Here is a 27253-nt window from a genome sequence, read left to right as displayed (position 1 = left end):
AAAATAAAATTTTAAATGAAATATCTTGTGCTAGGGATATGGCTCAGTGTTGGAGCATTTACCCTAGCATGTGTGAGGACCTGCATTCAATTCCCACCACTGCAAAAACAAAACACACAAAATACATAAAATAAAATGAAATATCTCATCATAGCATAATTTCTTCCTAAAAGTGAAAATGAGGCTGTCACCAAAACAAGTTCCAACTGGCTTGTTAGCCAAGCAAGAAGAACCATTTACTGATGTCAAGTTAATTAAATTGTTTTTGATAGTAAGCATTCAAAAAAACTAGGTCTGGAGAAAATAAACTTCTTGTAAACTATTAGTATTTTGGCAAGAACAGTTTATTTAAGAGTTGAAGACTTTACTAGTCAATTAAAAAACAAGGCAAATGATTTAGAGTGGTTTTTCTGGGCTCTTGATGGCTTGATACATGTTATTGATACTACTTAGTTGTTGTTTATTGAAGGATTCAGTGCCAAAATTGTAGTGGTTAAAAAATTAACCTTATGAATCTTCATTGTGTAACAACTACAGACAAGAATATTTTCAAAGTTGAGAAAACACCAAGCACAATATGAAGTGGAAACTTCTAAGATGTGCTGCAATGCATGGTGATATTGTATGTGTGGGCCAGGAAATAGGCTTAGTTGGACAGATTTACAAAATTTGTGAAAATGTGAATGTTCAAAGTCTATGGTTTTTCCATGTGTATTCATCAGCAGGTAATTTGCAGAAAATATTTGAGTCTGTTGTATATATTGAATTAGTACTGCCACCTGTGAATGTCACTCACTCTTAAGCTAGCATCAACTGCATGAATTTTTGTTAGAAATAGAGGTTGAATCTCTCTATTGGGTTAGCATTGGTAAGGTTTTTTTGGTAATTACTTGAGCTAAAACTTGAGGTGAAATTTTTTCCTGATCATTTTGAACCATTATTATCAAATAGTGTTTAGTTTTGAAAATTACTTTTTTCCTGCAAACTTGATAATGTTTTTAAATGAATTTAGCCTAAAATTACAAGGCAAAATAGTGGTTATATGTGAAATATAAAGTTCAGTATAATCATTTCCGTGACAACCAATTTTATTCATAAGTAATGCCAAGCTGTTTTTTTATACTTGTCATACTTTCAAAGATGTTAGATCTTCATTTTTCATGAATTTTTTTTAAGAGAGAGAGAGAGAGAATTTTAATATTTATTTTTTAGTTTTCGGCGGACACAACATCTTTGTTTGTATGTGGTGCTGAGGATTGAACCCAGGCCGCACGCATGCCTGGTGAGCGGGCTACTGCTTGAGCCACATCCCCAGCCCATGAATTTGAATGAATATATTTTTCAGCCTCAACCTGTAGTTCCAACAACATTTCATATATTAATGTAAATGTAAAGGAAATTTCAAAATTTTAAAGTCCATTTAATTGTACATTTGAAGAACTTCTACTTAACTTTTAATTAGAAGTGATTAATTTGAAGATTAATAACAAAGAAGGCAAATATCAAAAGAAGAATCTAATAAAATTATATACCCATCTTCCAACTAATAAATATGCTTAATTAAAATCATATGCTTGTAGATTGGTATTGTTATTTGGTAGAGCTGTCTCTGAAAATTTTCAAAGATATAAACATAAAATTTTATTACAGAGCAGCTTACAGTAAGTATTTGCAATAAATTTTGAGGATGGGAAACTACAGTGAAGTGAGGTGTTATCACCCGAAAACGTCCATTCTTTTTGTTAGCTGACTTATATTACAAAATAGCTGACTTATATTACAAAATAGAGTATTTAATAAAGTTTGTGGAATTTTTTTCTTGATTACTCCTGTTGGCCTGTGAGAACTAAAATACTTATAACTCGTTCTTTTAAAGAAAAAGTTTGCAGATCCTTGTTCTACAACAGTGTTTCTCAAATACTAATGCATATAGTAATTACTTTGGATCTTGTTAAAATGCACATTCCTCTACAGAGGAATCCAAGAATTTGCATCTTAGGTGATGCAGTTGCTGTTGATCTGTGGACTGCATTTTGATTAGCAAATCTCTAGTATACAAGACTAGATTTATAGACAATGCTACTAATATTTGTTAAGCATCTGTTATTTGCCAAGAGTTAGACCAGGGACTCTATTACCTCTTCAAAAGATCTTGAAAATTTGTGAGAAGGTGTTAAAGAATTAAGGAAATGTTGGGTAAGAGTTTAAGGTTAGAATGTTGTTTGTTTTCCTTGGGGGTGTAGTTTCTCCTAAGACCTGATGTGGGAGGATTGAGGTCTTGGAGGAAGCCGTACAACTGAGAAAAACATAGGAAACAAGATGCTGGGCTGATCCAAGTGAAAGTGGACCTCATTTTCTCATCTTTTGCTTAGTGCTGGTATGCCATCAGTTACCAAGCCAAAGGGTGGGCATTGTGTATAACATTTTGCAAATATTTTCTTCCAGTCTTTTATTTGCCTTTTTACTTTGTAGCTGTCTTTTAAATTTGCAAAATTTTAAGTTTTTTAAGAAAACCAATTCATTGATTTAATTTTTTTGCTTTTAAAAATTGTGGTAAATATAATAATACAGAATTTGCCATTTAAACCATTTTTAAGCGTATGGTTTAGCAGTATTATCTACATTCACATTATTGTGCTAGCATCACCACCTTTCCTCTCTAGACATTTTCCAGTTGAATCTCTGTATCCATTATATACTTGATTCCTTGTTCTACATCTCACCAACTCTGGCAACCACCCTTATACATTATGTACACTTCTGGCTATAAGGAAGTATTATACATTATTTGATCTTTTGTGACTGGCTTAGTTTACTTAGTATAATGTCTTTGATTTTCTCCAAGTTTTACCACACACTAAGATTTACTTTCTTTTTAAGGCTGAATGATATTCTCTTATGTATATAACACACTTTGTTTATCTATTCATTCATTGATGGGCACTTGGGTTCTGTCTTTAGAGAGTATTTCTAATGCTGCTGTGAACATGGAAGTACAAATGTCTGTGTCCCTGCTTTTACTTTTTGTCAGTTATATACTCATAAGTGCAATTTTTGTGTCATATATAATTTTATGTTTAATTTTTTAAGGTACTGCTATACTTTTTTCCATAGTGGTCACACCATTTTATATTTACATCAACATTGCACAAGGGTTTCACTTCCTTGCTGTGTCAGTAGCTCTCTGATAGTGTAAAATAAATGTCTGAGATAATTAACTTGAAAAGAGTAAAAGTTGGGCTTGGGTTTTGGCTCAGTGGTAAAGTGCTTGTCTAGCATGTACAGGCACTGGGTTTGATCCTCAGCACCACATATAAATAAATAAGTAAAATAAAGGTATTGTGTCCATCTACAACTAAAAAATTTTTAAAAAGAGTAAAAGTTTGTTTTGGCTATGCTTTCAAGGTTTCAGTCCATGTTCAATTGATCCTATTGCTTTGGGGCCCTTGATGAAGCAACATATCATGGCATTGGGCACATGGTAGAGCAAAATTGCTCACCATGATGGTTGGAAAATGAAAGAAGGGCCCAGGGACCCAATATCCACTTGTAGGGCTCACCTCTAATGCCTAAACATCTTTCTGCCAGACTCCACATCTTAAAGGTTTCACTACCTCCCAGTAAGTAGTGCCATGGACTGGGGACAAAGACTTCCATATACAGGCCTTTGGAAGAAATTCTTGATCCAAACTGACACTTGCCAACACTTTTTGATGTATGTGGTGCTAGGGATCGACCCAGGGCCTTGGGCATGTTAGGCAAACACTCTGTCAATTCAGCTATATCCTTAGCCCTTGTTTTTTGTTTCTGTATACTAGTAATCTTACATGGATATGAAGTGCTATCTCATTGTGGCTTTGATTTCTTTCCTTAATCATTAACATTACTCAATGTCTTTTCATGTGCTTATTGGTATGTTATCTTTGGGGAAATTTCTGTTCACATCTTTTGTCCATTTTTTCTTTTTTTTTTTAATTTTTAATATTTATTTATTTTTTAGTTCTCAGCGGACACAACATCTTTGTTGATATGTGGTGCTGAGGATCGAACCCAGGCCGCACGCATGCCAGGCGAGCGCGCTACCGCTTGAGCCACATCCCCAGCCCTCTTTTGTCCATTTTTAATTGCTTTTTGTTTTTCATTGTTGCATTATAGAAGTTCTTTGTATGTTCCAGATATGAGACCCTTATCAGACAGATTTGCAAATATTTTCTCCATTTTATGGGATATCTTTTTGTTCCATTGATTATATTCTTTGGTGCACAGAAGTTTGTGATTTTGAAGTCCAATTTATTTATTCTTTTATTTCCTGTTATCATATTCAAGAAATCATTGCTGAATTCAGTGTCATGAGTTTCCCTTTATGTTTTTTCCTAATAGTTTTGGGTCTTCTGGTATCCATTTTGAGTTATTTAAAAATAACTCATTTTATTTAAAAATTAAAATTAACACACTTTGTTTATTCATGATATAGAGTTCATGTGTATGGCTATCCAGTTTTCCGAGCACCATTTGTTGAAAAGACTGTTCTTGCTTTGTTGAATCGTCTTGGTGAACTCAGTAATTTCACGTGGTAGTTTATTTTCTGGGCTGTTGTGATCCATTGATTTTTATGTTGGTCTTTATGCCAGTACTTTATACTTATTTTTAAAATGTGACAATGTGTTCAAAATGACCCTGTGCCAGTGAAGAACCAATAGGGATTTTTTTTTTTAATAACCCAAAACCTCAGTAGATTGTAAGTCAATCTACTTAAGAAATGGTGTCAAGCTTAAGAAATGGTGGACTTGTCATATAATAGGTACTTGATTTGGGAATCCTAAACTTGAGCCACAGGGCCTCTAAAAGAGAACAGAAGGTCATGGGAGATGGTCATAGTTAAAAGAGAACCAGGAGGAAATAGAAAGGTATAGTAGAATTTTGAACACTAGAATTATTTTTGTTTTGCTTTTGTCCCCCTATCCCTGCCCGCCCCATCCCCTATCAAGTAATAGTATACTTTTTGTTGTACTAATGGATCAGAGAAAAATGGGAGCATTGGCTATACTAAGGATGATGTGGTAACAAATCACTAGTTTGAGGAAAGAATTAAATGACTATATTAATGGCATGAAATTCAAGCCAAGGTGGACTTTTAAGAAAACAAACTAGGACAGAAGGAGGTAAAGGGGGGGAAGAAGGTGCTAGAGAGATGATATACATGTGAATGTAAGATTTTGTAGATATTGAAAAGAAATGAGATCAAAAGCAAGAGTTAAAAACTTTAGCTTTTTAGCTTTCTGTATTTTCTGAGATGGAATAAAGAGTGGATGGGGGGGATATATTTGGGTACAGAGATGCAAGTAAATGTGGAAAGATGGTCACTGTTCATCTAAGTCCTCTATCCAGATGAGAATGAAGGGTAAGTAAGGGAAATTTAAAAGGTAAAGTGTATAGGAACAGTTGTTAAACTTTAGGAAGTAATTAGGGTGTGTGGAAGGACTATTTTAGTTTACAAATGTTCCCTATAATATCTTTCCTGTTACCTTTGAGAACCCCCATTTCTGAAGTTTATCAGTAGAGAATTAGCAGACATAGATAAAATAATTTTTAAGATGTTAATTGAATTTCAACTAGAATTTGTGAGAGTGCTAAACCCCCCATCCCCACTTTTCAAGGTGATTGTTTAATAGTTGTACCTCAGTGATTTGCTTTAACCATGTGTATGTTTCATCTTCTTTGTGAAAACTTAAAGCTGTGAACTGTACAGTTGGACCTTCAGCTTCTAGCATGCATGAATTCAGTCAATGACAAGTTTGAAAATGTTTGGGAGGAAAAACGTTGCAACTGTACTGAGGAAGTACAGACTTTTTCACCTTGTAATTATTCTGTAAACAAAATGGTCTAACAGCTGTTGATATAGCATTGATATTGCATTAGGTATTATAAGTAATTTAGAGATGATTTAAAGTATAATGGGACTTGAGCATTTGTGGATTTTGGTATCCATGGGGTCCTAGAACCAATCATTCATGTAAAACAAGGGACAGCTGTACAAAAAAAATCTTCAGGGACCTATCAATGACAAAATAATCCTTCCCATTTTAAAATGTAGTTAGCTAGATAAGGCATAGAAACAATGAAAATTAAGTGGTGGTAATATCGGTATCTAAATTCTGTACAAGCTTATTATCAAAGTGATATTTTTCAAACTGTGGATTTGTGGTCCATTAATAACTCACAATTAGTGTTGTCTACTCCCCCATAATAGATTAGAATAAAATAGATACCATACAGGACTCTTATTACTATAGTAGTTTCCATAGTGCAGTGTTTGTGGAAAACTTCTTTATGCATATATGTATCTGTATACTGAATTGGAAGGAAAATATATTTCTTACTGTAGGTTATAGTCAAAAGTGTAGGATATTTTTTGTGTGGTTTTGTGGTTTGTTTGTTTTGGTACTGAGAATTGAACCCAGGGCTCCACCACTAAGCCATATTCCTGTATTCCCAGTCCTTTTTATTTTTAAAAATTATTTCTTCTTTATTAAATTATTTATTTATTCTAATTTGTTATACATGAAGGCAGAATGCATTCATTTCATATTACACATATAGAGTACAAGTTTTCAAGTCACTGGTTGTACACAAAGTATTTTTTTATTTTTTGTTTTGAGATAGGTCTTACCAAGTTGCAGAGGCTGGCCTTGGAATCCTCTAGCCTCGGCCTCCTGAGTTGCTGGGATTACAGAGGTGTGCCACTGTGACTGGCAGGATGTTTTTGATAAATGTGTGAATATTATAAAAATCTTAAAGTCTCCTAATTTCATCAGTTTATAGCATTTGTTTATAAATTTTCATTGACAACTAACTGTATATTTTATGTTTGTATATGAATATGTACGTGCACAACATACACCCATGTACATATCTGCATATGTATGTCTGTTTTTCTTTTTCTTAATAGGTGCAATGGATGAGCTTCATAGTCTGGATCCAAGAAGGCAAGAGTTATTAGAAGCTAGATTTACTGGAGTTGCAAGTGGGAGCACTGGGAGCACTGGTAGTTGCAGCGTTGGAGCTAAAGTGAGTAAAACTTTGATTTTTCTTTAATATTCTTTGTCTGTATTAAATTGCCTAAAATATTTTGTAAAGGAACTCTATATATTTGCTTAACAGCGAACTATTATTACTTTTTTTTTTAGAGGAGAGAATTTTCTTAATATTTATTTTTAGTTTTCTGTGGATACAACATCTTTATTTTATCTTTTTAATGTGGTGCTGAGGATTGAACCCAACTCCCCGTGCATGCCAGGCGAGCGCGTTACCACTTGAACCACATCCCTAGCCCTATTATTACTTTTATAATGTGTTTAAAACAATAGTGTTTATAAACTTGATTTTTGTTTTTTTTCTGGTGGTGCTGGAAGTGGAACCCAGGGTCTTGTGCATGCTAGGCAAGTGTTCTACCACTGAATTATATGCCTCACCATCCAATAAACCTGATTTCTAATACAGCATAACATTTTTCAGGGACGTTATGTTATATGTTTCAAATAAAAGTCCTTTTAAGTACTCCCTCATGATTAGTTTAGGCCCACCCAGCTAATCTGGGATAATCTGCTTAACTCAGAGTCCTTGTCCTCAGACACGTCTGCAAAGCTCCTTTTGCCATGTAGGATAACAGTCATGGTTTCTGGGTATTAGTGTGTTGACCATTATTTCCTCTACTGTGTACCATTATTCTTTGTTTTTGTTTGTTTCCCAGTACTGGGGATTGAAATCAGGGGCACTTTCCCAGTGAACTATGCTCCCAGCCCTCTGTATTTTTTTATTTTGAGATAGGGTTTTGCTAAGTTGCTTAGGCTACCTCAAACTTGCCATTCTCCTTCCTCCACCTCTTTGAGTAGCTGGGATTACTGGTGTGTGCCACCAAATCCAACTGGTTTTCTTATATCCCCCTCTCCTCTGTTTTTTGTTTTGTTTTGTTTTGTTTTGTTTGGTGTAGCTGAGAATAATTGATAGGCCGTGAGTAATACTGAAGAAATTCCTAGTGGGATATAATAACAATATTTCATGTTCTACCTTTAAATTCATCTGTGGTATGTAGTAGCAATTCAGTTTTGTTTTTCCTCCATCTGGTGAACCAGTTTTCTGTACAATGCTTCTTAAATTGTCCATGTTTTTTTCACTGATTGGTGATACCACCTTTATTATATATATGACTTGTATATTTACTACATATCATTTGGCACATGATAGTATAGATGATTACTATGTATATATGTGAGTCTGTCTCTGTGTTTTTGTGCTAATATTACATTAAAATATTATTGTATTTTGGAATGTCTTCTAATATAGTAGGGCAAATCTCTTTTTTTTCTTTTAAGATCAGTTGATTTATGGATCTTTATTCCCTCATAAAATTTGAGCATCTCTTCATGTGCTTGTTAGGATTTGGGGATTCTGTAGTGGCTTATTTGTATCTATTTCCTTAAAAAAATCAAGTGTGATTTTTTTTTTCTGAATGCATTCAGTGTATAGATCAATTTGGGAAGTACTAACATCTTTATAAGATTAGGTTGTCCTATTTAGTCCATGAAATGTCTCCCCATTTTTATTCAGTTCTGTAGAATTTTAAAAATTTTACTTTCTAGTGGGTTACTGTAGCTTAAGATGTTTTTTTCTTTTAAGTTTTTAAAATCTGGTCTGGTGTCTAGCCGTCATATTATATGTATGTATGTGTGCGTGTATGTGTGTGTATATATGTGTGTGTTTGTATATATTATATACATACATATATATATATATATATATATATATATAATTATTTTCCTTAATGTTGTAACCACCTTCAAGTACTCTGTTTTATTCTTTCCCTAAAAGAGGAATCATCCAATGTTTAATGTTTGCTATAGATTATAAGTATATAACCATGGCCAAGTTAAAGAATAGCTTTTCTATTACTTAGTTAATAGTTAGTTAAGAACTTTTTGTTCATTTGTTTTAAAAACCTAAATGGTGTTGAACTTATGAAAGTTTCTTTTGTTGTTGTTTGAAAGAATCCTGATTTTTTTCCCCTTTGGATTATTGATATGGTTATTTAGCAGATTTAAAAGTGTTTAAACTTGTTTGCATTTCTGTGATAAACTTAATTTTGATGTATTACTTTAAAAATAGATTTATTGGATTTCATTTGGATTTTTATACAGAAATGTTGAAAGAAATAGGTGTACAAACTGGACAAGTATAGTCCAGTAAATGTTGTTTTTGATTTTGTTTTGTTTTGGCCATACTGGGGATTACCCAGGGCCTTCTGTATGCTAGATAAGTACTCTACCACTGAGATATATCCCCAGCTAGTTCGTTAATTTTTGACAAATGTATTCATTTTTGTAATCTTTATGCCTCTCAAGATACTCAGCATTTTTATCACACTGTATCTGTTTTATAAGCATTCTAGTCAAACAAAAGAATCTGGACCTCTTCACTATTTTCAGATTTTTTTCAACAACACGAGTGTATCATGAGAAATATTTTTGGGAATATAAGAAGACATTCACCTGTAAAGCTGTAATAATTTCCATTTTTTAATTAGTGTATAGTTAAAATACTTTTTAAAAACCTCTTGTTGGGGGCTGGGGTTGTGGCTCAGTGGTAAATTGCTCGCCTAGCACATGTGAGGTGCTGGGTTTGTACGTTAGCATCACATAAAAATAAATAAGATTTTTTTTTTTTTAAGTATAACTTTAAAAAAAAACAACCTCTTTTGTTAACTTGCTTTCTTCATAGTCTCCTTTTCTGTTCATTCTTGCCAGAGCTCTGTTTAATCTAATGAATATTTCAGAGAAAAAGATCTTCACTTTAATCTGTATCTGTTTTTCTCCTCTTGTTTTTTTCCATTGATTTTTGCCTTAATTTACTTACTGTTGCTTTGGGCTTGCATCAGTTGAAATGAGTGCTTATTTAGTTAATTTACTTCTATAGAGATGTAAACATAAAATAAAATGTATAGATCATATGTGTTCAGTTCTGATATCTTCTCCTTGTGGTCTTTGCTGAGGTATAGTTTCCATGTAATAAAATTCACCCTTTTACTTATATAATTCTGTTTTAAATTTTTTAAAATATGGACAGCTGGTGGACACTCCCAGCCGTTCAGGAGGCTGAGGCAAGAGTTTTGCAAGTTCAGAGCCAGTCTAAGCAAAAACAAGGTGCTAAGCAACTCAATGAAACCCTGTCTCTAAATAAAATACAAAATAGGGCCGGAGATGTGGCTCAGTGGTTGAGTGCCCCAAGGTTCAATCCCCGATACCACAACAACAACAAAAACAAACAAAAAAATACAATTGTGTAATCTCCATTACAACTAAGATAAAAAATAGTTTCCTCACCCTAAAATATTACCCCAAACTCCCTTTGTATCGAACCCCCCCTGGATTGCCTTGGCAACCACCAGTCTATTTTCTGTTGAAGTTCTATAGTTGAGCTTTTCTAAAATGTCATGCAAATGGAGTATGAACTCCAGTATGTAGTTTTTTGAGTCTTGCTTCTTTCAACTAAATGTAGTGGTTTCTTATGTGAGATTTACCAGTATTGTTTAATATTATCAATAGTGTGATTGTTTTATTGCTAATTAATATTATTCCATTGTATGCATACACCACACCTCTTTTTAATCCATTTCCCAGATGAAGAAGGTTTGGGTTGTTCCCAGTGTTTCAGTGATTAGGAATAAAACTACTATAAACATTTGTGTATTCTGCCCTCTTAGAGCTTTGGAAATAGTTTACATGTTGTAAATACCAAATAAAACAAAATATAGAATATTTTCATTCCTTCAAAAAGTTTTCTTCTGCTTCTTTCTAGTCAGTTCCCTCTTGTCAAATGCCCTCTGCCTCAGTCCCTGATTTCTGTCACTACAAATGAATTTTGCCTGAATTGGGATTCCATATAAACAGAATCATGCAGTAATTTTTTTGTATTTGACTTCTTTCACTTAACATATTTTTGATATTTATTGATGATGCTGTTTTAAAAGTTCATTCATTTTTGTTGCTAAAAAGTATTTTATTGTATCAGTTGACCACATCATGGAGTGATAATTGGATCGAATATTTTTGTTTTGCATATCATGAATAAGTTTGTGTAACTTTCTTGTGTAAATGTTTTGGTGAATGTTTTCATTTCTCTTTGGAAAATACTTAGGAATAGAGTGGATATATGCTTAAATTGATTAGAAACTTCCAGAGTTTCAAAGTATATGAGAAATTTTTTCAAAGTGTATAAGAACTTCAATTTTTCTATGTCCTCACCAACATATGGCAATGTGATTTATTTTTTTCTTTTTTCTTTTGGCCATTCTAACAAGTGGGAGGTTAGTATCAGCTCATTTATTTTAACCACTCATATATCCTGATTAATGTGTCCTCTTAAGAATTCCTTTTTGTCCCACACATTTCAGTAGATGCTATATTATTGTTCAGTTTTATATATTTCATAATTGCCTTTATTTCCTTTTTAACACAGAAGTGCTACCATGGCATATTCTGAGCTATTCTTTTGTTATAGATTTCTAATTTATTGCATTCTAATCAGAAAATACAGTTTATATGATTTCAGTCCCTGAATGTGCTGTTTTATAAGCATTTCATATCTAAATAGCTCTTAATTGTATTTGTTCAGGTTTCTGATACCTCCTTGTCTGCTTGATTTGTCTTTTGCTGAAATATTATAGTGTGATTTTTGATTTATGTATTACTGCTTGCAGTTTATTAGTTTTTACTTGATACACATTTGAGGGTGTATTTTTACGTGCATATATCTTGTTTTATTGTTCCTTTTATAACTGCATAATATTTATGTCACCTTCAGCTTCCTTTTCATGTTTGTCTTGGGTGTGTTTTTTGTCCTTTTGTACTCTTTAAGTACTTCTTATGAACAACATTTGGTTTTTGTTGGAAATATGAGTGTTTTCTCTCTTAAGTGGTGAATTCTGCCTCTGTTATTTGTTATAATTATTATTTTCTGACTCCTTTTCATTATACACTGCCTAATGCCTTCTTGTTGTGCAATATCTGCCTTCCATTGAACAGGTGAGTGCTGATGTTTTAGTATTCCATTTTTAGAAGATGTTTTGGAGAACCGTATATTAAGTTTTCTCAATGTTTCACCCCCATACATAGATTAGTTATTAATTACAAAAGAGAAAAATGTGTCTTTAAAATAGAAACCAGTGGTTCCCACAATAATAAATAAGGTCAAACTTTTCTTTGGCATGGTTACAAAAAGTCTGACATGTGTATCCTAAGGTAATGCAGTAGGAGGTACACAAGTCAGCTATAGTTTAAATGTTGCAAATGTTTATTTTAAATTTAATTGTGATAAAGTACCCCTTGGACATTCTCCTGGATAACTGGCCTGACCCTTCAAAATATTCAGTGCCATGAAGAACAAAGTGGGATAAGTGGATTGTTCTAGGTTGTATTGAGACTAAAGATACATAGCAGCCAAATGTAATGTGTAAATCTGAATCCTAATTTGCTCCTGAATTGGGGGAAAATCAGTTACAGAGGACATCTTTGAGACAGTAGGAGAAATTTGAGTATTTATGTATGTCAGAAGATAATAATTAATTAATGGTTGCTTTCATCTTTTGGGTGTATAATTTTAAAAAATTCTCATTTAAAAATAAATATAGATGAAACTACAAATGTAAGCCAATAGTGAGCAATGCTCTTAAAATATTTTAATTTAAATGGATGATGATAATGTACCTTTGAAATGCAGTATTACTGGGTGGCAAATTTTAGTACCACTGAAGGTTTTAATATAGAAGGACAATTTTTTTTTTTTTGGTAGCAGGGATGATTGAACCCAGAGGTGCTTACCCACTGAGCCACATCCCCAGCCCTTTTATTTATTTATTTTGAGAAAGGGTGTCTCTAAGTTGCTGAGGCTGGCTTTGAACTTGTGATCCTCCTGCCTCAGTCTCCCAAGTTGCTGGTAGTACAGGTGTTCATGCACTCACCCAGCAGTAAAAGCACTCTTAAGGATCAAATTTCTAATAGTGATGGTGCTCTGGGAGAAAAGGGTAGGGAGAAAGGTGATAAGAAAGTCATCTAGGAGAACAGAATAATAATTAGGATTTTATTTATCTGTAAAGAAGACTAGTATTATGTTTACCAAAAGTAAGAAAGTGAACACAGACAACAGAGGTGATGTACACAGAAGTGTAAATTACTGCAGTGGGTTTGGGAAGGTAGAATAAAAAGAGACATAATCCAAGTCAGGGAAGGAGAAAGAAGAAACAAAGTATTTTACTTTTATATGCTGTTATATAAGATAGAAGAAATAAAACCAAGTATATATTATCATAGGTAATGGGAATCCCTCTATAGGCTGTTGACAAGAAACATCTCTCTAAAAATGACAAAACTTCTGAAAAGAAAGTGTTATAGATAATCATAGAAAAATAAAATACATTTAAAATATAAGTTTGAGATCAATTTTGTCCCCAACTCAAAACTCTCCAGAGATTTTCAGTTGTACTTAAAATTCAGAATCTTCACTGTGCCAACAAAGCCTTCTAAGATCTAGCCATTGGTAGTTGCTCATCTCTATTAACAGCTGTACCACCATGGTTCCCTGGCTTATCTGCCAGGTGCTTTACAGTTCTTCCTCACTTTATTCAAATTTCTGCTCGAATGTCACCTCTTTAGGGAAGATTTCTCACTGTGTTGTGTAAGATGATACCTATGTTATACCACCCCGTTCACTGCCTCCTCCTTTTTTAAAAACTAGAGCTATTGGTTCCTTCATAGTATTAAACATTAATGTTTTTTTATTGTGTTTCCCTTCTTGTGATGGAAACCCAAAGATTACTTAGACTTGAATCTGTTTTTATAGGCTAAAGATTATGGTACCTGTAAATTTTTACCTGCCAAACCGTTCTGGAAATATATGGTGGATTTGTTAAAACACAATTGTATTTAAGGATTTTAATATAATTCTTTTAGATTTAAACTGTTCAAATAAATGAGTAAGACTATGTGAGATTTGCTTGATTTGATGAATATAATCCCTTCCTCCTACAGAGTCAGCCCTCATTATTTGAGAATTCCATATTTGCAAATTCACCTACTTGCTCAAATTTGTTTATTACTTCAAAAATAAAACTCTTATTGCTTTTGTTGTCATCTAAGGGCCTGCACCTATGGAGAATGGTGAAAGATTTGAGTTATCGGAGACTGAACAAATTGACACTCTTAACTTTCTTAGCAGCACATGGATCCTTCTTTAATATAGACTGTGTTATGTAAGATATCCCATATGTTGGCATACAATTGTAATATAATTTTAACCTCTGTAGGTTATTTTGATAGCTCCCTTTCCACTGATATTAATTTTTATGTTCTTGCTTTTTTTCTTGATTAGACTTGTTTGCTTTTATCAAATTAGCTATATTATTCTCTATTTCATATTACTTCTGCTCCTATTCTTTTTTTCTTCCTAGTACATAATTTGAAAATAATCTGATTGTTATTCTAGCTTTTTTTCTATACCAGTGCTTTAAGTTATAAATGTTCATCTGAGTACTGTTTCATCCCAGACATCTGATATTTTAAGCTTTTATTATCACTCAGTTCAACGTACTTTTTATTTACTTCTCTTGTGCTTTCTTCCTTGATTGCTGAGATATTTATAAGTGTGCTATTTAATTTTGAAATAGTTGACTTGTGGGAGTGAGGTTCTATATTTCATAAGGTGATTGATTTCTAATGTAATAAATCATGTAGGAAATAGTCTGCATGATTTCAAATTTTTAAAAAGTAATGGAAATGCTTTTTATATTGATTGTATTGGTTACATACATGTCAAAACTGATCATATTGCATACTTCAAATATGTGTATTTTATTGTAGTTCAGTTTTACCTCAGTAAAGCTATGGGAAAAGAAAAAACAAACCAAAAACTGAACACGATGACTCATGCCTATACTTCTGGCTACTCTGAAAGCTGAGGAAGGAGGATTGAAAGTTTGAGGCCAGACTCAATAACTTAGTGAGACCCTGTTTCAACATTTTTCAAAAGGGCTGGTGATGTGGCTCAGTGGTAGAGAGGCTTTGGTTTGCATCTCTGGTACTGCAAAAAATCAAAACAAACAAACAAAATGGACATTTTGGGGGGCATACTGGAGATGGAACTCATAGGCACTTGACCATTGAGCCACACCCCCAGCCCTTTTTTGTGTTTTGTTTAGAAACAGGGTCTTGCTGAATCACTTAGTGCCTCACCCACTTGCTGAGGCTGGCTTTGAACTTGCAATCCTCTTGCCTCAGCCTCCTGAGCTGCTGCGATTACAGGCATACGCCATTGTGCCTAGCCAAATTGCCGCTCTTTTTTAAGCTTTCATACTGTATTCTTTCCTCAGTTTATTTAGTGCTATATTTTTCACATTTTTGTTAATGACCCCCAAACATAGTTCAGAACTACTGCCTAGTATTTATAAGAAGGCTGTGATGTGCTTTACAAAAGAAATATACATATTTTGATAAACTTTGTTCAGACGTGAGTTATAGTGCTATGGTCATAAGTTAAATGTTAATGAGTCAATAATATATCTATTAAGTAAGGTATCTTTAGACCTAAATACATAAAACAAGGTTATGTATTGATCAATAAACCAAATTTTGTTCAGAAGCTTACAGGAACATAACTCTTTATTTCCCCTAGAAGTGATGGCTCCTTATTAATTAATTCAGCATTTACAGCACATAGTAAGAAACAACTAGAAAGAAAACCTTTATTCTATAATTCATACTTTTGTTTTTAATTTATCTGTTTATTTTACTTGCCAGACCCTTATGGCACAGGTTTGTGGCATTGTTGTAAGGTTATAGATAGAAGGTAAAAGCAAATGTTTCCAACTGTAATGATGTAAAGTTTCCATGTAGCTGTCACTTGGGGAAAGAAACTAAGTGGAAGATATATTTTCTTATGTTACATAGTGAGAAGTTACAGCACACAGTTAAAACTTTAAAAGAAAAAAAAATTACATTGTTAAAAGTTAATGTACTGATTTATAGAATAAAAAATGAAATTAAATATATCAGAAAAGGGGAAACTGGTGCCAGCAAAAATAATTCTCCTCTTCTGTGGTAGGATCATAAAAGGACTTACTGAAATGTGGCATAAACAGTAGATTACTTGTTTGAAAGAAAGGAAATAGCAAAGGAAAAAAGAAAAGATGAAGCTATCTTTTTATTGATTTGGAAGTTTCTTCAAGATGCATTAAGGGAAAAATGTATTGCAGGGCACTCTGTTTAATACCAGCTTTAAGAAGAGAGGAACCAAAGAAGATATATTTAATTTACTTGTGTAGACATAGAGATTCTAGAAAAATACTCAGAAATGAACTGAAGTAGTTTGTTTACATTGTCTATTTAAAATCAATTTCAAACAGTTCTTATTCTCTGAAAACTTTGAGTCTCTGTGTGTGTGTTTGCATGTGTACCTAATGTTTATTTGAATGTTTATATAAAGGGTTATATACTGCTATATTTTTTTTGTTGTTTGTCAATAAAAAATTTACTTGTTTAAAAAGTATATGTGCTGATATTGTGCAGAAAAATTTAATAAGTTTATTTATAATTGTTATGTAATCAAACTGTTGAAACTTATTTACTGATACATTCTGACTTGCATTAATGCTTTATGTTCCTGCATTTATATAAAAAATTCAAACAAATTAAAATGGGAAAACTGCCAATACCTGATTTCTATACCTTGTTTTCCCTCTTGAAATTATACACTTAGGTAGGTACCTTTTGACCCCATGGGGAAAATATTTGATATTCCAAAATACCAAAAATGGGAATTTTTCTTTTCCCAGAATGAAATGTGTCCCATCATAATGAATTCTTAGTCTCCATGTATGTGGCTTGTACTGGATGTCTTTTGGCATAATTGTTACATGTTTGATATGCATAGCACATAGGTTGGTGTGTTCAAAACAGGGCAACCAGATAGATCTCACTTGACTCGTGCAAACCACCAGTAATTGGTCTGGAAGTGCAGATCTGTTTTGAAGACTTGAGTAATTTCTCACAACAGTTACTGGAAGGGGGGGATTTATGAATCATAAGTTCAGTGGACTTTTACTAATGTCAGATGTCACAAAGTGTTGCAGTTCCTAGACTTGGGATGAGATTTCATCATCTGTCCAGTAGTCGGTGCATTTGGAAGTGACTTTAGTAGCTGATTTCTTCCTGAGTGCTTTACCACCCTGTTGATTTGAGGAGGATTCTGCTGAGATAAGCTATGATATTGACACCTCCTTAGCCCACTTCTTCTTCAGCTAGAGCTTCATTGGCTTATGGCTGCACTGGTGTTAGAGAATAGCAGCTGCAAACACAATTGAAAGATGACTGATGCTGAGCCTATCCCTGCAGTATGCTATATACTGTATTTTGTCCAGCTTTTTTTCTTTTTTGCTCTTTTCTCTCCAGTAATTTGAACTTTTATATCTTTTCATACTGAAAGATAATTCACATACCATAAGATTGACCAATTTAAAATATGCACTCAGTAGTTTTTAAATATATACACAGTTGTTCACACACCATGATTGTTAAACTTCAGAATGTTTTTCCTGCCCTGTAAATGAAACCCCTGACCATTAGCAGCAACTTCCCTGTTCCCCTACTTTATACTTTAGTTCCTGGAAGGTACTAGTTTACTTTTTGTCTCTCTAGATTTTTCTATTATGGATATGTCATATAAATGCAGTTATACACTATGTAACATTGTGTCTGGCGTTTTTCACCTGGCATAATGTTTTCATGGTTCATACGTACTGTAGTACATATATCAGTACTCGTTCCTCTTTATGACCAAATAATTCCATTATATGGATATGCCACATGTTATTTATCCACTCATGAGTTAGTGGACATTTGGGTTGTTACCATTTTTTGGACAAAAATATTATGAACTCTTAGGAACACTTTGGTAGTTTTTGTGTAGACCTGTGTTTTAGCTCTCTTGGGTATGTAGGTAGGATAGGAATGCTACAGTGGCTCTGTGTGTAATATTTTGAGAAACTACCAAACTGTTTTTCAAAATAGTTTTGCCATTTTACATTTCCATCAGCAATGTATAAGCAATTCTAATTTCTCCACATCCTTGCCAGGGCTTGTTAATTTTTTTATTATAGCCAGCCTGAGTGGTGTGTGAAGTAGTATCATTGTGTTTTGATTTGCATTTTCTTAATGATTGGAAATCTTTACTTTTCATGTACTTATTGTTCACATATCTCCTTTGGTGAGATACCTGTTCAAATATTTTACCCATTTAAAAACTTGGTTATTTATTCACACTTGAGTTCTAAGGATTATACATATCAAGATATATGATTGCATATTTTCTCTAATTCTGTGAGTATCATATGTAAGAAACCATTGCCTAATCCAGGGACACGGACACACACACACACACACACACACACACACACACACACACAAAAACAAACACAGACACATAGTGTTTTCTGGTAAAACACGTATAGTTAGTTCTGGTTCTTAAGGTCTTTGATCCATTTTGAGTTCATTTGTGTATATTTAGGAGGAAGGGAGTTCATATTCATTCTTTTTCATGTGGTTAGCCAGTTAATTTCAGACTCTTTTGTTTAGATGCCTGTTTTTTACCATTGATTTGTCTTGGAATCTTTGCCTTATCTCTATGGCCCAATTTTATGCCCCACCTTTCATCTTTTCTTCATAGTTCTACTTTTATCCAGTCATATCAGACCACCAGTGGTTCCATAATGAGCATAGTTTTTCACATCTTTTTTTCTGTTGAACATGCAGTTAACTTTGCTTCACTTGCCTTTATCCCCCTTTTTCATCAGATTCACTGCTGTTTAAATGTCAAAGGTCAAATGTTTCTATGACTGCTTCTTTTCACCTGATTGCCCAAATCAAATTTGGCAAACCTATGTCCTTCCATTGATAATCTATATGTACCAGAACAGATTTTACCCTATTACATGTTAATTTATTTTTTACAGACTGCTAAGATCTTGAGTACAAGGGACTGTGGCATAGCTCAGTTGCTTAATTTGGGGAATGAAATAACTTTAAGAAATCAAAACAGTATACCTTGATTCTAATTCTGTTTTGAAAACCTTGGAGGCTAAGGCTATTAGAAGACTAGATTTGAGACATAGATGTATTCTAAAGAAAACTGGAGAAAATATTTGAATTGCACCTGGAGTGCCCATGGCTCATGTAGTCTTTCTGGACTTGCTCTAACATTGTGCCCCTAGTGATGACCAACAAGATCCCTAGTGAGATTTTATGCCCCTAGTAAGATCCAACATGGTATTTGGAACTGAAAATAAGACCAGGGTTTGTTTGGTTTACTAATTTACTTATTTCTGTGCTGATAACATTACCTGGAAAACAAAATAAAACACCTACTTGCTTTATTCCCTCAGCTTTTTTTTTTTTTTCAGTGCTTTGTTGAACCCAGGACCTCATACATGCTAGGCAAGTGGTCTACCTTTGAGCTGCATCTCCAGCCCTCAGCATATATTTAAAATACTGATTATGTATAAAGTTTCATTTAATGTCCTTGGTTTACATACAGAGAACACAAACCCTATTTCAGATTCCTTATAGTCATTCTAATAATGGCCAGAGGAGTTGGAGGGTGATCTTAGTTTGTAGGTTAAATCCACATTTCATATTCTGTTAAAATGTGACACATTCCCATTGGCATATTAAGTGGATGTTTTGGAATATTAGTGAACTAAAGATGTTTGGGGAGATGGGAAACATACCACTGGCTTTGCCTTTGTACCCATAGATGCAAACTGAAATTTATACTCCTTAATTAATACTTAGAATTAATTGGCAATTAACAGAGAGGTAAGAACAGAATAGTGGATGAATAATGGGGAACTCAAGAGAGTAGAACCAGCATAGTGGTAGTGCTGATTGAGATTGAGGGTAGGGACCAAAACTTAGCCTGTTTTACAGTTTTACCTTAGAGCTCATCCTAGTCAAAATATGCAGTGTGCCCTTTTAAAATTAAATGTTATATATGGATAAATTATCTTGTTTTTAAGATAGTGATTTTTATTTTCCACTTCATTCCGTTCCATGTTTTCTTCCAAACCATTGTTAAATGATTTACATTTTATATTAATTGTTAGAATTTATTTGCAGAAAACGAAATGAACTCTAGCTACCTTAAACAAAGAAGGGAAGATTTTGGCAGATATTGTGTAATTTATAGAATGGTTCAGAGGCTTGGAAACCCAGACTTAGGAATTAGGGCAACTCTGGGTCTCTAGGCAGCAGGAAATACTCACATTCTGATTCTATATCTCTACTGGATTCAAACACACATACACATACACATACACACACCCTCTCTTATTCTCTCGCACTCTCCTTTCCCCCATCCCTCCTTTATTATATCACTTTCAAGACACAAAATTCAAGGGGAGAGAGTTGATTATTTGAGTACTGGTTTTGTGCTTTCCCTTTGGTTTCTTGGCTGTTGGTATGGGTGGAGAGTGTATATGAAAGGAGAACAGTAGTTAGGCAAATTAATCTGTAGTTTTCCAGAAGGAAACTCGTGCTGTCTTGAACTTGGAATGAATGTTGAGCACCTAAAATGGAAAGTGTTTACTGTGTTTTGTATCAAAAGACTTGAATTTCAAATTTCAGATTTAAGACTGCTTTTTTAGGGAAGTGAGGAATTTTTTTCACTAGATTATAGCTGGTTAGGTGGGGGCATCTGTTGGTGAAATATAGCATTGCACTCTTAACTGTAAAAGCATTTCCATTCATTCTCATTCTTTCTTAACGTATACACACATGCACATTCCTACCGTATTTTTGTTGTTGTTGTTGGAGGGGGGGGATATGGTCTATAGCAAAGGTGTATAACTTTTTCTCTATAGGTCCAAGTAGTTAATATGTACATCATATGGTACATCATACACAATGTCTCAGTTGTTCTGGTTAGTTCTGCTGTCATAACACTAAAGTAACCACAAATTGTATGTAATCAAATGAGTGTGGCTATGTCCCAATAAAATTTTATTTATAAAAATATATGGAGAACTATATAGTGTTCTGACCTCTGGTCTATAGCAACTCTGTCCAACAGAATTTCTGTAATGGTGGCTCTGTTTTATATCTGTGTGGCCTGTTATGCTGTTGGTTGACTTAAAATATGGCTAGTGCAACTGAGAAAATTAATTTTTAAATGTTAATTTTAATAGTCTTAGTTTAAAAAAAAGGTATTGGCTAGTTTAAATATTGTTTTTTTCACCATACTGTTGGCCAGAATACCAATGAAAACCTTATAGGATTATATATCACTGCCCTCAGGGAATTGCAAACCAGAACCACAATGAGATATCTTCTTACCCAGTAACAATGACTATTATTTAAAAAAAGCAAAATAATCAATGCTAGCAAGAATGTGGATAAGAAAGAACTCTTTTGTCTTTTTAAAAATGTTTTGTAGTTATAGATGGGTAGAATGCCTTTATTTATTTATTTTTAAGTGGTGCTAAGGATTGAGCCCAGTGCCTCACAGGTGCTAGGCAAGTACTCTGCCACTGAGCTACAGCCTCAGCCTAATGGGAGAACTCTTAGTCACTGATCGTGGAAATGTAAATTAGCATGGCCCTTATGGGGAACTACATGGAGATTCCTCATGTTTTATTCAGCAATTTTTTCTTGCTCTGGGTAAAAGATCTTACCAGAACAATTTTAGGAGGAAAAATTTATTTGAGGGCTCAAGGTTTCAGAGGTCTCAATCCATAGACAGCAGGCTTCATTCCTTGGGGCTCAAGGTGAGGCAGAGTATCATGGCGGAAGAGTATGGCAGAGAGAAGCAGCTCACATGGTGATCAGCAAGCAGGGAGAGAGTGTCTCCACTCTCCAGATACAAAATATATAGCCGATAGCTATACCCCCAGTGAACTACTTGCTCCAACTACACCCCACCTACCTCCAGTTACTACTCAGTTAATTCCCTGGGGTGAGGTTGAGTAATTCACTGATTAGATTAAGGCTATAACCCAATCATTTATTCTCCAAACTTCTTGCATTATCTTGCATGTGATCTTTTGGGGAATACCTCACATTCAAACCACAAGACCTCATAAAACTAACCATACATTCCCAATGTCTACTAGCTATCCCACTTCTAGTATAAATCCAAAGGAAATTAAATTGGCATATCAAAGAGATACCTATATGCCCATGTGTATTGCAGCACTATGTTTGGTAGCTCAGATGTGGAGTCAGACAGATGAGTGGTTAAGAAAAATGGGACACACATACACACAATGAAATATTATTTAACCATTAAAAAATGAAATGCTGTGGTTTGTGGGAAAATTAGATGGAAGTAGAAGACATGTTAGGTTAAATAAGCCAGACACATAAATAAACATTTTCTTTCTTATGTGGTAACCAAAAATGTTGATCCCCAAATGATAGAGAGTAGCACTACTTAGAGGCTAAGAATGGTAGTTGGGAGGTTGGATAATGAGTATCACAGTTCAGTTAGATAGGAGGAACACATTCTAGTAGCAGTAGGGCAACTATAGTGTACATTAACTTGTTGTATATTTGTAAAGAACTAGAAGAATGCCAGGTACAGTGGCCCACACCTGTAATCCCAGTAGCTCAGAAGGCTGAGGCAGAAGGATCACAAGTTCAAAGCCAGCCTCAGCAATTTAGCAAGGCCCTAAGCAATATAGTGAGACCCTGTGTCAAATTAAAAAGGCTAGGGATGTAGCTCAGGGATAAGGTGCCCCTGAGTTTAATCCCCAGTACCAAATAAAATAAATAAAGAAAGAAGAAAAAAAGAACTAGAGAGGAGCTAGAAGAAATGGTAAGGAAATGAAAATACTAATTACCCCGATTTGATCAATACACATTGTACACGTGTTTTGAAATATCACACTGTACCCCATAAATAATGTGCAATTATAATTGAAAAGAAATAAATTAAAATAATTTTAAAAGTAGAGTTATATTGTAATTAGGAAAAGCATTTCTAAACTGATTCTGATGCAGAATTAATTTTGATACAGAAGCTAAGGTAAGAATAAATGGGGGAGCTGCAATTGTAGCCAAGTGGTAGAGTGCTTGCTTGCCTAGCATTTGTGGGGCACTAGATTCCATCCCCAGCACCACAAAAAATAAATAAATAAAATACTCTGTCCCTCTACAATTTAAAAATACTTATAAAAAAGAATAAATGGATACTAATCTATGAAGAATTGTTATAGTTATGTTCTCCAAGGAATCAATAATGAGATTATCAACCTTTTTAAATAAGTGCTTTTTACAAGAAACGCCTTGTGATGAAATATGAAGATTTTTATGTCAATAGTGAAATTAGATAAATTGCAGAGCTTCTAAGTAGTTCTCCTTAGTACATATAGAGTAATGCATATATCGTGAGTATATTTTTGTTGATATTGTTTTTATACTGGGACTGTACCTGGGGCCTCGTGTATGCTAAGCAAGTACCCTACAACTGAGCCAAATCCCCAGCTCATAAGTATATTGCTCGATGAATTTTCAGTAACTAAACACAGTTATGTAACTGGTACCCATAGAGAAATAAAGATGGTTCCCATAACATGATTGTGACATAGAAAAAAATCACCAAGAAGTAAATTAATCAAGGTCATTGGATATAAATCATGTATTAAAATTATTATATTTGTATATGTCAACAACAATTAAATGGAAAATGAAGTTATTAAAATGATACCATGTACAGCAGTATAGAAAATACTCAAGATATTGTCACTGAAAACTGTAGAATACAGAAAAATCAAAAAACCCTAACCAAATGAGAGGTATAAAGTTCATGTTTTGGAAGACAGTGTTATAATGCTATCACTTCTTAAAATGTTCTATTGATTCATTGTAATCCCACATGGTTTTGAGGAGTGGAGAAATTGGTAGGCTGATTCCAAAACTTATATCAAATTATGAAGGCCAAGTATGGTTAAGGCAGTTTTAAAGGAAATACAAAAACAAAAAAAGGCTGGGGGGCGGTACAAAGCTGAAGGAACCATACTATTAGATATCAAGGAATATAATAAAGTTAAAATAATTAAATTAGTGTAATATTGACAAAAAGGTAGAAAAAAGTATATCAGTAGAACAGAACAGAGTTCAGCAACTGTCATCATTATGTCATAACTTGATTTTTGACAAAGGTGACACTGCAGTGCCTTGGGAAAAAGGTGATTTTTATAATAGATGCACTAGAGCAATTGGAAATTTGTATGGGGAAATAAAAATCCCTTAATTCCCAGCTCTTACCGTGATACAAAAACGAATTCCAGTTAAATTGTAGTCACAATAAAGTTTTAATAAGAATAGACTATGTTTGTGAGTTGGATCGACAAATTTCATAAATGGGTTATACAAGGCACAAACATAAAGAAAAACATTTGTAAATTTAACCATGTTTAAAATGACAAAAAAAGAGAGTGAAAAGGCAAACCATGGAAGACCTATAACCCAGAATGTAGAAAGAATTCCTACAAATAAGAAGTAAGAGTCACACAATCTTTTAGGCAAATCTTTTAGGCCTATAATTATAATTGATAGAACTTTGTCCCATCCTTCCAGCCTTAGATGCATTCTTCCCAAAGTCAGTTCCTCTTCTTTTGTAGCTTTTTTTTACATATGTATTTTAAATTATGATAGTTACTTATCTTTCAATTTCAGATAGTTATTGACTTCGTTTTATAGAAGATAAGGAGTTTGGTCTCAGTCTTATACCTTTTTTTTTTTTAAATTCTTGTTGTTGTAGATGGACAGTATGTCTTTATTTTATTTGTTTTATTTTTATGTGGTGCTGAGGATCCAACCCAGTGTCTCTCCTGTGGTAGGCAGGCACTCTGCCGCTGAGCTACAGCCCCAGCTCCAGTACTCTTAAAGAAATATCCACACTTTCCTGTTCCCCTCCTCATTTTTTTCCCATCCTAATTTTGATAGCACTCAGTATTTCAGTTTATGATTAATTCAGTTTTTCAGTGTTCATATTTTGACTGGAAATTTATTCATAGATGAGTCATGAAAATTTTTATTATTACATTTCTTCTTTTGTGTAACTTTTTTCCCCATAGAGTTAATAGTAGATGTCTTTTTAAGTTTTTTTAAGTACAATGTGATTATCCATATATTCACCAGTAAACATGTACCAGTCTCTCTTATTTTAAAATACAAATTATTTTTTCCTTCCCTCTTTTCATTTATTTTTAGACATCACTCCCATAGTCCTTCATTCTTCTGTTTTTTGTCCATGCTAGTTATTCTTTATATCTAGGATGCATGTCATTTGAGAATCTTATTTTTATTTTATATATTTATTATTATTATTACTTAGGTATACATGACTGTAGAGTGCCTTTTGGCATATTGTACATACTGGTGTATAAGTCTGATTAGGATTCTATTCTTATGGTTGTACAAGATGTGGAGTTACCCTGGTTGTGTATTCATATATAAGGATAGATCATTAATTCGACTGTCTTTCCTATTCCCCTCCCCACTCCCTTTCCTTCATTCCCTTTGGTCTAATCCAAGGACTTCCATTCTCCCCACACTCCTTTGTTATGAGTTAGCATCCACATATCAGAGAGAATATTTGGCCATTAGTTATGGGGGCCTGGCTTATTTGACTCCACCCATTTACCAGCAAATTCCATAATTTTGTTCTTCTTTATGGCTGAGTAATACTCCATTCTGTATATATACCACATTTTTTAATCCATTCATCTGTTGAAGGACACCTAGGTTGATTCCATAGCTTGGCTATTATGAATTGAGTTGTTATAAACATTGATGTAGCTGTGTCACTGTAGTATGCTGAGAATCTCCTTTTTTATCATGAAAATTCCTGTTTTTGTCTGTCCTGCGTTTGAGCTCCTGTTCTTGCATCTTGTATGTTCTTTTCTTGGTTTATTCCTTTGTTTTGATGGAAGAGATTCTTTAGTCACTTCCTAAGAAAAGGTATAAGAGTGATGAATTTTTGTTGTTGAGATCTTGCATATTTTGTACCTCCTACTTGCTTGTTAGTTTATATGGGGAGTAGAATTCTAGATTGGAAATCATTTTCTTAGAATTTTCAAAGCATTTTACTGCTGAGCACTCCACTGCTATTTTGAATCCTGATAACTTTGTAAGTGACCTGTACTTCTCTGAAAGCTTTTTATGATCTTCTGTAGCATTTTAAATTTATTATAATATGTCTTGGTATGGTCTTGAGTTCAGTATGCTTGGTTCAAAACAGTGTGTCCTTCCAGTCCAGAAACTCACACGTTATAGTTCTAGGAAAGTTTCTTGAATTATTTTTTGGGATAATTTGAACTACTCAGTTTTAAAATTCTTTTTTCTGGAGCTCTCATTATTTGAACCAGGATTTCTTGCATTGATTCTCTAGTTATCTTTTTTCTTTCAATTTTATTTAGTCTCTATGTAAGGGAAGATTTGGGGATGATTTCTTCAGCTTTATCTGTCCTCTCCCCACTTGTTTGTACTTCACTTGTCACTTACTTAATTTCCAGTGAGTATATTGGTGATGATTTGTATGTGAAGTTTTTCCCCTGCTGCCTGGATTAACTCTTACTGGTTTCATTTTATTTTTATTTACATTTCTTCAAACATGTAGTGATGTTGTCTTTTGTTTCTTCTCTGTGCATTACGTACTCAAACACTTATTAGATGCTTTGTGTGAGTAGGCAGGGCTTATTGTCTGATGGATTTTTTAGTAGGATAACCTAGCTGGGTGTAATTTCTTTGAGGGATTTACAACTTAGTATCTTGTCTTTTGAAATGGTCTGCTTTTCTGGAGAGAAAATAATCTTCTACCTGTGGAGGATAAATGTGGCTACTAACTTTCTAGAATAAAACATGAGAAAAAGATTAAATTAGGTCTCTTTTTTCACCTGTACTTAATCTCTTCAGTTTCCTTAATGATGGCATCTTATATGCCTCAGTGCAAGGTTCTCCTGACTTATGATTTCCACAGAGAAAATGTGACCTCCAGTATTCATGACAAATCAGCAGTCACTTATATCCTTCTTTTGTTCTCATGTATGCCTTCTCTATATGCTTTAAATTTTTTTTTCCCTTTTTTGGCTATGATGTGCCTTGGTATGGTTTTCTTTGTACTTAACCCGACTGGGAGAATTGGTAAGCTCTTATAA

The 27253-nt window shown here is 33.8% G+C and overlaps 1 protein-coding gene across 7 annotated transcripts in view; it reads left to right on the top strand.

Moving 5' to 3' along the window:
* The window catches only part of Tlk1 (tousled like kinase 1), a 139446-nt gene that overhangs the window by 42887 nt on the left and 69306 nt on the right, over nt 1-27253 (top strand). For 4 of the 7 annotated variants that reach the window (XM_078017575.1, XM_078017576.1, XM_078017578.1 and 1 more), the window contains one exon: nt 6950-7068. The exons of 2 other annotated variants lie outside the window; for them this stretch is intronic. In XM_078017575.1, the coding sequence (XP_077873701.1) occupies nt 6950-7068 (119 nt within the window). Of the gene's footprint in view, nt 1-6949; nt 7069-27253 lie in introns of those variants that run through there. One more of the 7 variants, XM_078017580.1, reaches the window with a different exon arrangement.

Source organism: Ictidomys tridecemlineatus, chromosome 7, assembly GCF_052094955.1.
Source record: "Ictidomys tridecemlineatus isolate mIctTri1 chromosome 7, mIctTri1.hap1, whole genome shotgun sequence".
Taxonomy (NCBI): Eukaryota; Metazoa; Chordata; class Mammalia; order Rodentia; family Sciuridae; genus Ictidomys; species Ictidomys tridecemlineatus.
This window is presented reverse-complemented; position numbering and strand designations above follow the sequence as displayed.